The 17,680-nt window shown below is 42.9% G+C and overlaps 1 protein-coding gene across 2 annotated transcripts in view; it reads left to right on the top strand.

The window, feature by feature from the left end:
• The window catches only part of LOC109902313 (potassium voltage-gated channel subfamily KQT member 5-like), a 148,425-nt gene that overhangs the window by 117,305 nt on the left and 13,440 nt on the right, over nt 1-17,680 (top strand). For both annotated transcript variants that reach the window (XM_031831499.1, XM_031831505.1), the window contains exons 4-10: nt 533-708; nt 1,660-1,785; nt 2,873-2,983; nt 3,256-3,351; nt 4,570-4,664; nt 5,958-5,984; nt 12,349-12,572. In XM_031831499.1, coding sequence (XP_031687359.1) covers nt 533-708; nt 1,660-1,785; nt 2,873-2,983; nt 3,256-3,351; nt 4,570-4,664; nt 5,958-5,984; nt 12,349-12,572 — 855 coding nt within the window. The remainder of the gene's footprint in view (nt 1-532; nt 709-1,659; nt 1,786-2,872; nt 2,984-3,255; nt 3,352-4,569; nt 4,665-5,957; nt 5,985-12,348; nt 12,573-17,680) is intronic.

The raw sequence follows: 17,680 nt of genomic DNA, 5'->3' as shown, positions 1-17,680 counted from the left end.
ACACCAGTACTGTTATGTTAGTTTCCAGTCTACACCAGTACTGTTATGTTAGTGTCCAGTCCACACCAGTACTGTTATGTTAGTTTCCAGTCTACACCAGTACTGTTATGTTAGTGTCCAGTCTACACCAGTACTGTTATGTTAGTGTCCAGTCTACACCAGTACTGTTATGTTAGTGTCCAGTCTACACCAGTTCTGTTATGTTAGTGTCCAGTCCACACCAGTACTGTTATGTTAGTGTCCAGTCTACACCAGTTCTGTTATGTTATTGTCCAGTCTACACCAGTTCTGTTATGTTAGTGTCCAGTCCACACCAGTACTGTTATGTTAGTGTCCAGTCTACACCAGTACTGTTATGTTAGTGTCCAGTCTACACCAGTACTGTTATGTTAGTGTCCAGTCTACACCAGTACTGTTATGTTAGTGTCCAGTCTACACCAGTACTGTTATGTTAGTGTCCATTCCACACCAGTACTGTTATGTCTCTCTCTCTCTCTCTCTCATAATTTCAATATCCCCCGCCCCCTCCCAGACATCATCGTACTGATAGCCTCCGTAGCGGTGGTGTCGGCAGGAAGCCAGGGTAACATCATCGCCACGTCCGCCCTGCGTAGCCTCCGCTTCCTGCAGATCCTGCGTATGGTGCGCATGGACCGGCGCGGCGGCACCTGGAAACTGCTGGGATCAGTGGTGTACGCACACAGCAAGGTGGGGCTGTCTGACGAATATATGCAGTCACAGATATGCAGTCACAGATTAGCAGTCACAGATACGCAGTCACAGATACGCAGTCACAGACACGCAGTCACAGATACGCAGTCACAGATACGCAGTCACAGATACGCAGTCACAGATACGCAGTCACAGATACACAGTCACAGATACACAGACACACACACTTCTCTCTCCTCTCCTCTCTTCTCTCCTTCCTCCTCCCTTCTCTCCTCTCTCCTTTCTTCTCCTTCCTCTCTCCTCTCCTGTCTTCTCTCCTCTCTCATTTCTTCTCCCTCCTCTCTCCTTCCTCTCTTCTCCCTTCTCTCTCCTCTCCTCTCTCCTTTCTCCTCCCTCCTCTCCCCTCTTCTCTCTTCTCCTCTCTCATCTTTTCCTCTCTCCTCTTTATCTCTCTCTCTTCCCTCTTCTTTCTTCCTCTCTCCTATTCTCCCTCTCTCCTTTCTCTTCTCCGCTCTCTCACTTTCTTCTCCCTCCTTCTCTCTCCTCTCCTGTCTCCCTCTCTCTCATTTCTTTCCTTCACCTCTACTTCTCTCCTCTTCTTCTCTCTCCTCTCTTCTCTATTCCTCTCGCACTCCTCTCCTTCTTGTTTCTTCCCCTCCTCTCTTCTTCTATTCTCTCCCCCTCTTCTCATCTTCTCCTTTCATCTTCCTTCCTCTCTCCTCCTCTTCTCATCCCTCTCTCGTTTCTTCGATCTTCTCCCTCTTCTCTCTCTCCTGTCTCTTTCTTCTCTCTCCTCTCTTCTTCTCTCTTTTCTTCTCTCTCCTCTCTTCTCTTCTCTCTCCTCTTCTCTATTCTCTTCTCTATTCTCTTCTTTCTCCTTTCTTCTCCCTCCTCTCTCCTCTCTTCCTTCTCTGGAGATGTCTTCTCTGACGTTATGGCATCAGCAAATGGGAATCGTAAAAATAAAATAAAAATCTTTCCCTGTAGGAGCTGGTGACGGCCTGGTACATTGGCTTCCTGGTCCTCATCTTCTCCTCCTTTCTGGTCTACCTTGTGGAGAACAAGTTCAACAGCGAGTTTGCCACCTATGCTGATGCCTTATGGTGGGGAACGGTGAGTAAAGTTACAGATACTCCTCTGTCTGCCCTCGTAATGGGAGAGTCCACAGTGGATGGTGGATGATGTTGGAACAGTCCATGTTTGCCAGTTAAGGGGTCCTTTATCCTACGACTGTTTTCCAAACACTTAACATTGCTTTTTGATGTTCTATTAATTTAATGTTCCGTATTTCTACTCAGCTGCACGGCCTGTACCTGACTTGGTTTCTGGGCAACAAGGAAATAAAGCTCTCATTCAAATAGTATTTACCTCTGAAAATTCATCCTTTTCTCTAATACGACACGTTTTCAGTATGATTATTTTCACGTTAAAGGAGGCAAAGGAGAAGAGGCAAAAAGTCCTTTCATTCTTTGCCAGGCACTTTTCTTTTTATGTCCCTCCTGTTTTGTTGCAAATAAGCTTTGACTAAAAACCTTCTTCTTCTTAATATACATTAGTCCCAGCACCATTAGCCACCATTTACATACTGCCTCCAAAAGTCAATGACACAAAATGGCCACGGCCTTCTTTGTCATGCACGGCAGCCCAGCACGGCAGAATGGGTAGGAAACCCAGATAGAAGAGAGTCACTAAATCAATAGGGAATTATCTCCTGTGCTTTTCAGCCAATTAGATAGCAGTAGGAGAGAGAGAGATGAGAAAGGAAAGAGAGGGAAAGAGAGATGGGGAGAGAGATGGAAAAAGAGAGTGAGAGTGAGAGACAGAGAGAGAGAGAGAGTGAGAGTGAGAGACAGAGAGAGAGAGAGAGACAGAGAGAGACAGAGACAGAGACAGAGACAGAGACAGAGAGAGAGAGAGAGGAGGCAGATGAAACTAAAGCTATATAATAAGCCAATGAAGTGATATAAACATCAAAAGTCAGAGATGCATTATCATCACACATACAATACTTATTCTTGTGAATAGACCCTAGTAAATAGTGTAAATTGCAGCCATTTTGTTAGGATTTCAATGCCCTCACAGATGTACGTCGATGATATTAATTTTGGTGGCTTCGCTCCATATAGTATAATTTAGGACCTAATAGTTTAATAATTTAGGACCTTTCTCAAGATATAATTGTGTTTGTGTGTGTTCTCAGATCACCTTGACAACCATTGGTTATGGGGACAAGACCCCGAAGACATGGACCGGTCGTATGCTCTCAGCTGGGTTTGCTCTACTGGGCATCTCTTTCTTTGCCCTGCCAGCGGTGAGTACATACACACACTCATACGCGCACATATGCACGCACACACACATACACACACACACAAATTGGCAGACACATGCATACACACACACACACGCACACTACTTACGTGATTATATTCTTTCAGTTACTCTACTAGACCACCTCCCCTATCTGACTTCATGGTCACATGTTGTTCACAGTCACTAATGAGGCATTGACCCAAAATGGCCGACAAAAGAGCCGTTTGACATGTTCTCACCTGATTCCCTTGTCCTCCTGTGTCTTCCCAGGGTATACTGGGCTCAGGCTTTGCCCTGAAGGTCCAGGAGCAGCACAGACAGAAGCACTTTGAGAAGAGGAGGAACCCAGCCGCTTGTCTCATCCAGGTAAAGGCAAAGTGTTGTAGCTATGTCCCAAATAGCACCCTATTCCCTATATAGTGCACTTCTTTTCACCCAAGCCCTATGGGTCCTGGTCAAAAAAAATAGTGTGCTATGAAGGAGATAGGGTGCCATTTGGGACAGAGCCTCATTTTCTCTGACTCACACTTACTACAATACTGCTAGTGGTACTATAGTCACTTTAATGGTATTGCCCTTGGGCTATGAATACATCATTAGAGATTTGTGCCAGAGATAGATAGTCATTGTCTCTCGTTGATTGAATCAATAGTTTACCTTACTGTTGCGAATGTGAAGTATGGTGACTTTGAAACGAAAAGTAATGTTGTTGTTATCCAGTCTCTATTTTTTCCCCCTCACATTCCCTCCACACATACCCAGGAACCAGCATGTAGGGTGACCTCCTCTAACCCCGGGTTCTCCATTGCTTCCGAGTTATAGGTTCTGTCCATTCTCCCCAATTCCTAACACTCTACCCACAAGAGTGTCAGGCAAGCTTAAGCTGTTAGCTATCCTTCCCTCTTCCCTGCATCCCTCGTCTTCCTCTTTTCCTTCCTGTTTGTGACCTCACCTTGTGGTTTCCTTTGTGTATCCCTCCATCCCTCGTCTTCCTCTTTTCCTTCCTGTTTGTGACCTCACCTTGTTGTTTCCTTTGTGTATCCCTCCATCCCTCGCTTCCTCTCCTGCCTTCCTCCTCCTCTACCTTCTCTGCTTTCTCCTCTTACCTTGCTCTTTCTTCTCCTCTTCTCCTCCTTACCCTCCTCCCCCACTATCTTCTTCTTCCTCCTCTACCTCCTTTCCCCTCCTCCTCCCCTCTCCTCCTCTCCGTCCTCCCACCCCACCAGGCTGCGTGGCGCTACTACTCCACCGACTACTCTACCAGGCCGTATCTAGGGGCCACGTGGCGTTACCACGTGAGCCTCCTGCCCTCCCAGCCCCACAGGCATGTACTGTACCCCCATCGTGCCTGGCCTCCGAACTCGGCCCAGCGACAGAACGTGTCACTCACGCGTGACCTTTGACCTGTGATTGCTTTGTTGTGTTTTTTTGAATCACTAATCAGAGTTTTTTTCCCCCCATTTGTTTTATTCCTCTGTTTGTTCTTTCTTTTTATTCTTTTGGGGATTTTCTTTTGTCTCATTTTCTCTCTTTTGTCTCTTTTTTCTTTTCCCCCACCTGTGTTTCTGTGTGTTTTGCATGCAGTGTGTTTGGCGTAGTTATGCGGCTGATGAGAACTCGGTTTCCATTGCTACCTGGAAGCCTCATTTGAAGGCGTTGCATACCTGCAGCCCTACAAAGTAGGTACAACATTGGTAGCTGGTGTCTGAGTTTGGTGTCTGTGCCCCTGTTAAGCAGTCTTTTCCCTTCTCTTTTTCCAATGATGTATTTCTGTTAACTTTTCTTTCCTAGCCTGGTCCCAGATCTGTTTGGCACATTTGTGACAATGGCCATAGGTGTTGGCAAGACAGCACAAACTGATCTGGGACCAGGCTACTTATTTTTCTACTAGTCTCCTCTACCTCTCTACCTCAAGTACTATTTCACTTATGTACTTCCTTCTTTTCTGTGAATGAATACATTTATATTTTTATCATTTGTCTTCTGTTATAATAAGTCAATAGTTAACAGCCATCAAAATACCAATATTGTCCAGGTTCCTTTTCATCCAAACTGTAGTGAACTCAAGAAATATGACTAAAAACCAATCATGTAGACTATACCCCAGTACACCTCTATCCTGCTAACACAACAGCCATTCACATCTCCCAATATATGCTCAAACCATCAGTCTAACCATTTAAGGCATCGTTCTCAATGACACCCCATTCCCTATGTAGTGCGCTACTTTTGATCAGGCCCTAGTCAAAAGTAGTGCGCTACATAGGGAATAGGGTGCCATTTGGAACTTTGGCCTAACACAGTTAGCTAAGATTCACTGAAGACTTGAGATTGTCTGCACTCCACTTTCAACTGAGGCAGTGAATTTAGCTGTCGTCCTCCACGGCCCATCCATTTCTGACGGTAATCAGCGTCTAAATGATCCAATCGGGCTTTAATGAATGTGTGGCCACATCTCCGTCTCTCGCCTCATTGGACTGCCACTGTGCTGGAATAGCCTTGTGTGACTGGGAGATCTGGAGTGCCTGTATTGGTATTATCTGCCAATAGCGTTTCAAGACTGGTAAATATGCAGATGGAATGTTGTGGAACCTGGAGATATTGGAGAATCCCATCTGCTACATGCTTTACTGACAGCTAGACAACATACACACTCACACACACACACATACTGATGACACACACCTGTCTACACACTGCTAGTGAGTTTGCCTGGATAGTTATACTGCATTGAAATGCATGTGTGTGTGTGTGTGTCTTGAGTCTTGTTTCTGTTTATTCTGGTGACTTGCTTGTGATTTGCTCATGTGCTCAACACAACGCTGCCTCAAATACTCAGCATCTCCTTTGAATACGACCCCTGGAGGTCAACTCGCTACTCGTTGGCTCAGTAGATGATGTTCGCGATGAAGACTTTGCTAAATATTTCCTCACTTTCTCCCCTCTCCCCTCTCTCACTTCTCAACCTGAAGGAAGGACCAGGGTGAATCGTCCACAAGGTTCGTACCTCTTACTTGTTCTGTGTATCTATTTGACGCACAGATCCACACGCACCACTACCACTGGTGTACGTCGTAACCCTGTGTGTTGGGGGTCACGTCTTACCTACTGCCTGTATGGAGTACACTGATGGCAAGTCGCTCTGGATAAGATCGTCTGCTCTGCCAAATGACCAAAATGGAAATGTCAATACTTTCAGTCACTATTCAGAACTGTGTGGGTGTGTCTCAAATGTCTCTAGGACATTGGTCAAAAGTTGTGCACTATCAAGTAAGGTCATCTACAAGTCTATGCTAGGTAAAGCTCCGCCTTATCTCAGCTCACTGGTCACGATGGCAACACCCATCCGTAGCACGCGCTCCAGCAGGTGTATCTCACTGATCATCCCTAAAGCCAACACCTCATTTGGCCGCCTTTCGTTCCAGTACTCTGCTGCCTGTGACTGGAACGAATTGCAAAAATCGCTGAAGTTGGAGACTTTTATCTCCCTCACCAACTTCAAACATCAGCTATCTGAGCAGCTAACCGATCGCTGCAGCTGTACATAGTCTATTGGTAAATAGCCCACCCTTTTCACCTACCTCATCCCCGTACTGTTTCTATTTATTTACTTTTCTGCTCTTCTGCACACCAATATCTCTACCTGTACATGACCATCTGATCTTTTATCACTCCAGTGTTAATCTGCAAAATTGTAATTATTTGCCTACCTCCTCATGCCTTTTGCACACATTGTATATAGACCCCCCCTTCGTTTTCTACTGTGTTATTGACTTGTTAATTGTTTACTCCATGTGTAACTCTTTGTTGTATGCTCACACTGCTATGCTTTATCTTGGCCAGGTCGCAGTTGCAAATGAGAACTTGTTCTCAACTAGCCTACCTGGTTAAATAAAGGTGAAATGAAAAAAAAAAGGAGGGTGTCATTTGGGATTTACTGTGTATTGCTGCTGAAAGTGCCAATATGCAGTCGGTGACCTATTGTAGAGAAAGATAGCTGGTTAAGAGGTGTTGGCCCTAGCTCTTAATTTAATGGATCTATTTATAGAAACAGCCAGCAGTTCATTACTTAGTCATTATTTACCTCTCCTTTGGGCCTCTCCCCCCTCTTTCTTCAGTGTTTATCTTTCTTTCTCTCCTTTTATTATTCCTTCTTCCCTCTCGCTCTCCATCTCTTTATTCCTCCCATTCTCTCTCCCATTCTCTCTCTCTCTCTCTCTCTCTCTCTCTCTCTCTCTCTTTCTTCCTTTTGCCTCATCCCTTTCTCTCACTACATCTCTCCGTACCTTAGGTGTTCTTCAGGAAGGAAATGATTGCAGTGGTTTCTCTCTCTCTCTCTCTCTTTCTTCCTCTGCCTCATCCCATTCTCTCACTACATCTCTCCGTACCTTAGGTGTTCTTCAGGAAGGAAATGATTGCAGTGGTTTCTCTCTCTCTCTCTCTCTTTCTTCCTCTGCCTCATCCCATTCTCTCACTACATCTCTCCGTACCTTAGGTGTTCTTCAGGAAGGAAATGATTGCAGTGGTTCCTCTCTCTCTCGCTCTCTCTAAAATTAGAACTAATTGTGTTTATTGCAGTCGTGTGTTGTGTGTGTATTTCAGTATAACAAGATTTGAGTGACACAGACACTAAATTACAGAGGAAAGATTGAGGAGGGAGAGGAAACACTATTTTTCTCTGTCTTTCTCTCTCTATTTCAGTTTTTTCTCTCTCTCTATTTCTCTCTCTCCATCTCTGTCTTTTTCTCTCTCCCCTTTCTCTCACTCTCTATTTCTCTCTCTCTATCTCACTCTGTCTTTCTCTCTGTCTTTATCTATCTCTCTCACTGTCTCTCTCTTTCTCTGTCTCTCTCTCTCTCTCTGTGGGAGCTAGGAGTGATGTAATATGTTGTTTTAGCTGTCGTTACACAACAGTAGGGAAAGCAGAATGCGTGTCTTTAAAGTGAAAAACAGAATTAAAAACCTGAGGGCCACTAAAACATTTGTCTGTGAAGAGACTGTACTTATTTTTGAGCTGAGATTTCCAAACTGAGTGTGAAGTGTCAACAGAATATCGGAAAAAATAAAACATTCAGTGTTGCCTAGTGTTGAGAGGGTGAGGACAGAATCCCTCCCACGCAAACCCAAACACTTGAAAAGCATGTCGGTAGAACAGGAGAGACAGAGGGAGGGAGAGAGCGAGAATGAGAGAGAACAAAGCTCCAGCATCCTCCACCTATTGAATTCAATTCACCACCCCTCTCTCTCTCTCATGGTCAAGGGCTCCACCTCAAACCTGCAGGAGAAAAATAAATAAATAACAATCCATTTCTGAGTGTCATTGAACCAGGTGCCGATGGCCCTGAAAGTCTACTGGTGCCCGACAGGTTGCCTGTTCTAAAAGTCTACCATCCTCCACACATATGACTCAGCATCTCTCTCTCTCTCTCTCTCTCTCTCTCTCTCTCTCTCTCTCTCTCTCTCAGCTGAATTAGTATGGTTAAATGAGAGACATGGACAGGAGTGGGACTGAATTATCAAATGATAGGCCTTTTAAAAATGCTGTCATACCTAGGCTCTTCATTTTCTCTCTCCACTGAGCTCAATTACCTTTGAAACACGCTCTTTCTAAATGTCAGCAAGTGGTTGAAAAAGTATAGTGGTTCTACAAGGTCTCTGGTCATGCTTTAGTTTAGTGTGATTGAAGCCTAGAGATCATGTTGCGCTTATAAAGCCTTCATATACATGACATAAAGGACTATGTCATCTGTCATGAGTTATATTTACATCCATAAACTATTACCGTACAAAGACATTAACACACTTAGTTTGAGGTGGCGATTGTATAGATTACATTTCATAAACATTCATATTCAGACATAAAGGCATATAACATCGTTACATACTGTAAGTATACAGAGACATTCATAGAAGCTACATTCATAACCGAAACAAAGACGTTCACATACAAGTACCAGTCAAAACATTCGGACACACCTACTCATGCAAGGGTTTTTCTTTATTTTCTACATTTGTAGAATAATAGTGAAGACATTCAAACTATGAAACCACACATGTGGAGATCATCCGTTCACCTACTCTGCATCTCACAAAGACATGGTGGTTGGAATCAAAAATCTCAAATTTGGACTCATCAGAGCAAAGGACAGATTTCCACCTGTCTAATGTGTTTCTTGGCCCAAGCAAGACTCTTCTTCTTGTTGGTGTCCTTTAGTAGTGGTGATTCGACCATGAAGGCCTGATTCATGCAGTCTCATCTGAACAGTTGATGTTGAGATGTGTCTGTTACTTGAACTTTGTGAAGCATTTATTTGGGCTGCAATTTCTGAGGCTCTAATGAACTTATACTCGGCAGCAGAGGAAACTCCTTTCCTGTGGCAGTCAGGAAAGAGAGCTAGTTTCATCATAGCGCTTGATGGTTTTTGTGACTGCACTTGAAGAAACTTTCAAAGTTCTTAAAAAGTTCCGTATTGACTGACCTTCATGTCTTAAAGTAATGATGGACTGTCATTTATCTTTGCTTATTTGTGCTCTTCTTGCCATAATATGGACTTGGTCTTTTACCAAATAGGTCTATCTTCTGTATACCACCCTTACCTTGTCACAACACAACTGATTGGCTAAAATGCATTAAGAGAGACAGAAATTCCACAAATAAACTTTTAACAAGGCACACCTGTTAATTGGAATAGATTCCAGGTGACTACCTCATGAAGCTGGTTGAGAGAATGCCAAGAATGTGCAAAGCTGTCATCAATTCACAGAGTCGGTACTTTGAAGGATCTCAAATGTTAAATATATTATACACTTTTTTGGTTACTACATGATTCCATATGTGTTATTTCATAGTTTTGTAAATAGTAAAAATAAAGAAAAACCCTTGAATGAGTAGGTGTCCAAACTTTTGACTGGTACTGTATATGATAAACACATATATTTGCTTACCGTATCTCTTTCCTCTGGTTTGTAGTAAGGTTCTCAGTAGTAAGCAGAAGCTACTGAGGAGGTGTACCCTACGGAAACATACTAGGTACACAGCATCCCCCCTGCCCGCTTGGACTCATGACTATTTTGGGAATGACAACAAATTTTCAAAATGGCTGCATATAGGTTCTGGGAGTTCTCTGACGATCTGGGTTACCTTTGCAACAATGTTGAGCTTCTTTTGGACAGTGCCTGAAAATGCTGCCTGTTGTCTTATGATTTTAACCACTTCTCTTACTGTACACTAACTCTTAATACTCTTACAGTTGAAGTCGGAAGTTTACATACACTTAGATTGGAGTCATTAAAACCTGTTTTTCAACCACTCCACAAATTTCTTGTTAGCAAACTATAGTTTTGGGAAGTTGGTCAGGACATCTACTTTGTGCATGACACAAGTAATTTTTCTAACAATTGTTTACAGACAGATTATTTAACTTATAATTCACTGTATCACAATTCCAGTGGGTAAGAAGTTTACATTCGCTAAGTTGACTGTGCCTTTAAACAGCTTGGAACATTCCAGAAAATGTTGTCATGGCTTTAGAAGCTTCTCATAGGTCAATTGGAGGTGTACCTGTGGATGTATTTCAAGGTCTACCTTCAAACTCAGTGCCTCTTTGCTTGACATCATGGGAAAATCAAAAGAAATCAGCCAAGACCTCAGAAAAAAAATTGGTTCATCCTTGGGAGCAATTTCCAAATACCTGAAGGTACCACGTTCATCTGTACAAACAATAGTATGCAAATCAATCCCAGAACAACAGCAAAGGACCTTGTGAAGATGCTGGGGGAAACAGGTACAAAAGTATCTATATCCACAGTAAAACGAGTCCTACATCAACTTAACCTGAAAGGCCGCTCAGCAAGGAAGAAGCCACTGGTCCAAAACCCCCATAAAAAAGCCAGATTACGGTTTGCAACTGCACATAGGGACAAAGATTGTACTTTTGACTGAAAAAGCATACGCGAGCAATGAGGCCTACAAACCTGACTCAGTTATATCAGCTCTGTCAGGAGGAATGGGCCAAAATTCACGCAACTTATTGGGGGAAGCTTGTGGAAAGCTGCCTGAAACTTTTGACCCAAGTTAAACAATTTGAAGGCATTGCTACCAAATACTAATTGAGTGTATGTAAACTTGTGACCCACTGGGAATGTGATGAAAGAAATAAAAGCTTAAATAAATCATTCTCTCTACTATCTCTATTATTCTGACATTTCACATTCTTAAAATAAAGTGGTGATCCTAACTGACCTAAGACAGGGAATTGTTACTAGGATTAAATGTCAGGAATTGTGAAAAACTGAGTTTAAATGTATTTGGCTAAGGTGTATGTAAACTTCCGACTTCAACTGTATTTCTGACTGTACAAGAGCTTTTTGGTAAGGTCTTAAAAACAGATCCACTGAACAGATATGTTGTCTAACTGGTTCATTGTGATATTTCACCAACTTCAAACATTCTGGAAGTTTTATCAACTACTCTTGCCTCTTACCTCACTTCCTGTCATTCCCACCATTCACACTCACATCACCAAAACATGAAAGACACAGTGACTTCATCAATAGTCACGATAACATTTACAATGACTACCAAAACATTCATGGTTAGATTGGATATAGCTTCCTACCCCTTGCCCCGCTGCCTGTCCTCTGCACGGCCCCTCCACTGCCCCTGCATGTTGTCACTTGGAAACCCTGTACACAGCATTGTCTATCCTCTGACCTCAGCACTCCACCCTGCACCTCACCATTTCAGCAGTCCCTCCTTGGATATTAGACCCCATTAATAGTTAATCACAAAGTTTCATGAAATCATCACTTCCCCCCCCTATTCCCTTGGTGTTCTTGATTATCAATTATACAAGACCCCCCCTGCACAAACCCCTCTTCTATGGTAGCTCCTCTAATGGTGACTCTGCCAGTCCGAGAGACAGGGATTGGCCAGCTGAGGTCACATGTCTAGGAGTGAGCTGAGTACTAAAGAATCATAATTACATACTAACAGTAGGGTACCTGCTGAAGCATTTTGCCTGCTGTGCGCGTGCATTTTGGATAATAGGCTGCAATGCATGCTGGTCTATGAATAGGCCCATCAATCTAACCTAATTTACATGCCTTGCTCTCCAGTGAAGCAACCAATAATTGGGTAAACGAATGAACAAACTCATGAAATGGTGAAAGACTCCTGTAAAAAGTCTCCAATCAATTGCATTTTGTTTGAATTGTTCCCGACCCCGAACCTGTGCTTGATCTTGATACAGTACGTGTGTATATCTTTGTACGACTCTCACCATTTCTTTCTCTCTCTCTCTCTATCCATCCCTCCACACCATCATCCCCCTTTCTCCCTCCATCGATCCATCCCCATGACAGCCAGAAGTTGAGTTTCAAAGACCGTGTCCGGATGGCGAGCCCCAGGGGGCAGAGTATTAAGAGCCGGCAGACGTCGGTGAGCGACCGGCGGTCCCCGGGGACTGAGGCTGGGGGTACGGAGGGCACCAGCCCTGCCAAGGTCCAGAAGAGCTGGAGCTTCAATGACCGCACCCGCTTCAGACCCTCCCTCCGCCTCAAGATCCAATCACGCTCCACTGCCGATGGTGAGAGGAACTAATTAATTGTCATGATTGGTCAATTGTTGGATTTGGGCGTTTAGTGTAAGAGATGGGTTGATTGGTACAATGTCATTTTCTTTGCCTTTATACCAAAATTGTAATCTTGCCCTGATGCTTTCTACACATCCTCAGAATGATATCTCATGATATCTTTAGATACACCTAGCTTATCCTTAGATCACTGGTGAGCTACATCAACTTAAAACCACACTATTAATGTCATGCTAGCTTTAGCTCCCTCCCTTTCTCTGGCTGGGTGCTGTGTGCTAGCCTTTGAAGGATTACTCCTAGACCCCCGTCTTATGGGCAGACCAGACCAGAGCTGGAACAGACCATAGAGCCAGCCAGAGAGCCAGCTAGGCCCAGCGGGAGGAATGTTAATGCCTGTTTGCGGTGCGCTGGTTTGGGTTAGTGGAAATGGCCGGCCTGGCTTGGTTATGGCTGGAGCTCTGGACCGTACTCTGGATGCGGAGGGGGAAGGGAACAGGTATGCTGTAGTTTAGCAGCCTCAAGGGGCTAGCAGAGGCTGTAGTGCTGCTCTATCCAGCCTAGCCAGCTGGCTGAGGAAGGCAGGGTACCAGCCACAGTGACAAGGTAGCTAGGTCAAATGGAACACCAGCTAAATTCTAGAATGAAGTAGGTCTATACCAATAGTGGACTACAATAACACTATTACCATAATAACACCATTACCATAATAACACTATTACCATAATAACACCATTACCATAATAACACTATTACCATAATAACACTATTACCATATAACACCATTACCACAATAACACTATTACCATAATACCACCATTACCATAATAACACTACTACCATAATAACACTATTGCCATAGTAACACCATTACCATAATAACACCATTACCATAATAACACTATTACCATAATAACACTATTGCCATAATAGCACTACTACCATAATAACACTATTGCCATAATAACACTACTACCAAAATAACACCATTACCATAATAACACTACTACCACAATGGCACTATTGCCATAGTAACACCATTACCATAATAACACCATTACCATAATAACACTTACCATAATAACACTATTGCCATAATAACACTACTACCATAATAACACTACTACCATAATAACACTACTACCAAAATAATGCCATTACCATAATAACACTACTACCATAATGGCAATATTGCCATAGTAACACCATTACCATAATAACACCATTACCATAATAACACTACTACCATAATAACTGTCACGCCTTGGTCTTAGTATTTTGTGTTTTCTTTCATTATTTGGTCAGGCCAGGGTGTGACATGGGTTATTGTGGTGTGTTTTTGTCTTAGGGGTTTTGTGGGGTGTCTACGTAGTCTATGGCTGCCTGAGGCAGTTCTCAATCAGAGTCAGGTGATTATCGTTGTCTCTGATTGGGAACCATATTTAGGCAGCCATATTCTGTGAGTGTTTTCGTGGGTGATTGTTCCTGTCTTTGTGTTTGCACCAGATAGGGCTGTTACGGTTTTCATTATTTAATTTCGTTAGTTTTGTAGTTTCTGTATGTATAGGTTTTCCTTCATTAAAATATATCATGAATCATCATCACGCTGCATTTTGGTCCGATCCTTGTTCTACCTCTTCGTCAGAGGAGGAGATAGAAGAGAGCCGTTACAATAACACTACTACCATAATAACACTACTACCATAATAACACTACTACCATAATAACACTACTACCATAATAACACTACTACCATAATGGCACTATTGCCATAGTAACACCATTACCATAATAACACCATTACCATAATAACACTATTACCATAATAACACTATTGCCATAATAACACTACTCCCATAATAACGCTACTACCATAATAACACTACTCCCATAATAACACTACTACCATAATAACACTAATGCCATAATAACACTACTACCATAATAACACTACTACCAAAATAACACCATTACCATAATGGCAATATTGCCATAGTAACACAATTACCATAATAACACTATTACCAAAATAACACCATTACCATAATAACACTACTACCATAATGGCACTATTGCCATAGTAACACCATTACCATAATAACACCATTACCATAATAACACTATTACCATAATAACACTATTGTCATAATAACACTGTTACCATAATAACACTATCATAATAACCCTATTACCATAATAACACTATTACCACAGTAGCACTATTGCCATAGTAACACCATTACCATAATAACACTGTCATAATAACGCTATTGCCATAATAACACTACTACCATAATAACTCCATTACCATAATAACTGTTACCACAATGACACTATTACCGTAATAACACTATTACCATAATAACACTATTGCCATAATAACCATATTACCATAATAACTGTTACCATAATAACACTATTGCCATAATAACACTATTGCCGTAATAACACTATTACCATAATAACGCTATTACCTGCACATTATGTTGAGGATGGATAGAAATGGAATGGGGGATTTATCCAGATGAATCTGGTGTATGAGACGTTTTGGATAAAGTGAGGACTACTGACTATACTGTATATGACACTTACCTTACACAACCGTACAATAATCATGTTGTATATGGAAAATGGACTGTTGCATATATGGTATGCAAGATGGATTAAATGGTTTTGCCAAGAACCAGCTACAGTACTTTCTGAATTAATGAGAGCAGAGATTGATGCTGGCTGACACACACACACACACACACACACACACACACACACACACACACACACACACACACACCAATCCTCCAAAGGCCTGTGGTGGCTTGCCTTGTAACATTACAAATAGCATTAACCTGGGGTCATAGAAAACCTTTTATTGGTCAGGGGAAAATTTGTTTGATCTGCACTCTACCACTTCTAACCCCTGGCCCGCTTTGGTGTGCTTTATGTCGTAACTCAGGCCACTCATAAACAGCAGGTCTTTGTGATAAATATTTCCCATTAGCAATATACCTACTGAGGCCAGGCAGCTCTCAGCCTCACGCCCTTCTGCTATAATGTAGACTCTCTTTTGTGAAAACAAGAGTTTTTCAATTTCTCTCTCTCTCTCTCTCTCTCTCTCTCTCTCTCTCTCTCTCTCTCTCTCTCTCTCTCTCTCTCTCTCTCCCTCTCTCTCTCTCTCTAGTAGCAGTGCGTGGGTAAAATCCCTGTGGAAGCCAAGCCAGTGAAAACATATTAGAACCAATGTTGGGATAATTGCGTTGTTTGCTTCACAGCCCATTCGTTCATACGTTGCCGTGATATACAATAAGGCAGAGACAGCAATAGACAACAGTCACATAGTGGTGAAATAAATTCAGCTACACATACATATGTTTCATCACAAAACTGGAGAGCAACGTCGGTCCGGTGAAGTCCACAAAGCAAATATTCCATGTAATAAACAGTTATGTGACCTGCAAGCAGTGGTGTAAAGTAATTAAGTAAAATTGCTAAGTACTAATTAAGTAGTTTTTTGGGGGAGTATGTGTACTTTACTTTACTATTTATATTTTTGACAACTTTTAGTTTTACTTCACTACATTCCTAAAGAAAGTATAGTATGTTTTACTTCATACATTTTCCCGGACAACCCAAAGTACTCTTTACATTTTGAATGCTTAGCAGGACAGGAAAATTGAGAGATTCACGCACTTATCAAGAGAACACCTGGTCATCCCTACTGCCTCTGGTCTGGCGGACTCACTAAACACAAATGCATCTTTTGTAAATAATGTCTGAGTGTTGGAGTGTGCCCCTGGCTATCCATACATTTGAAAACAAGAAAATGGTGCCGTCTGCTTTGCTTAATATAAGGAATTTGAAATTATTTAACCTTCTACTTTTTATACTTAAATATATTTAATCAATTACATTTTCTTTTGATACTTAAGTATATTTAAAACCAAGTAGTATTTTACTGGGTGACTTTCACTTTCTATTAAGGTATCTTTACTTTTACTCAAGTATGACAATTGGGTACTTTTTCCACCACTGTCTGCAACAAGTTAAAGCGAGTTAATGGTTTGACAGTTTACTAAACAACTTGTCACGCCCTGACCATAGAGAGCCCTAGGTTCTCTATGGTGTTTAGGTCAGAGCGTGACTGGGGGGTTATCTAGTTTATAGATTTCTAGGTTGGTGGTTTGTGTGGTTCCCAATTAGAGGCAGCTGGTAATCGTTGCCTCTAATTGGGGATCATATTTAGGTAGGCTTTTTCCCCCACCTGCATTTGTGGGATATTGTTTGTTTTAGTGTGTTTGGGCAATACGTCGTCATGGTCTTTAAGTTTTTTAATTTAGTTTTGTTAGTTTCACTTATATAAATATGTGGGCCTATACTCACGCTGCGCTTTGGTCCACTCATGTCCAAGATCGTGACAGAATATCCCACCAACAAAGGACCAAGCAGCGTGAAAATGAGGTAAGGAAGTTTTGGACTTGGGAGGACATGAGAGGACACGAGACCCTTCCTTGGCGGGAGTCGCCAAGGAGCATGGAAGGACAGCGACGACACCGGGGACCACGGCCACAGAAACCCCAAGATAAAACATTTTTTGGGGGGGGCACTTGGAGCTGGCGGTCGTGCAGCGGAGAGTGCCAGAGCCTGTTTGGGAGTCGGAGGAGGAATTTGATGAAGGATTCCGGAGAGAGGTGGTAGCGATGAGATTGCTGCCATACAGAGGTGTGCTGAAGAGAGTGACACCAGTCCGGTGCCATCTGCACCGGTTTCACGCATCTGGCCACCAGTGCGCCTTCCCAGTCCGGTACGTCCTGTGTCAGCTTCCCGCACTCGGCCTGAAGTGCGTGTCACCAGTCCGGTGCCACCTGTGCCGGATCCACGCATCAGGACTCCAGTGTATCTTCTTAGTCCGGTACGTCCTGTGCCCGCTCCCTGCACTCTCCCTGATGTGCCTGTCACTTGTCCGGTACCACCTGTGCCGGCTCCACCCACTAGGCCTCCAGTGCGCCTCCCCAGTCTGGTACTTCCTGTGCCTGCTCCTTGCAGTTGCCCTGAAGTGCGTGTAACCAGTCCCGTGCCACCTGTACCGGCTCCACATACTAGGCCTCCCT

This window comes from Oncorhynchus kisutch, linkage group LG1 (assembly GCF_002021735.2).
Source record: "Oncorhynchus kisutch isolate 150728-3 linkage group LG1, Okis_V2, whole genome shotgun sequence".
Classification (NCBI taxonomy): domain Eukaryota; kingdom Metazoa; phylum Chordata; class Actinopteri; order Salmoniformes; family Salmonidae; genus Oncorhynchus; species Oncorhynchus kisutch.
Note: the sequence above shows the minus strand (reverse complement) of the source record. Positions and strands in the feature narration are given on the sequence as shown.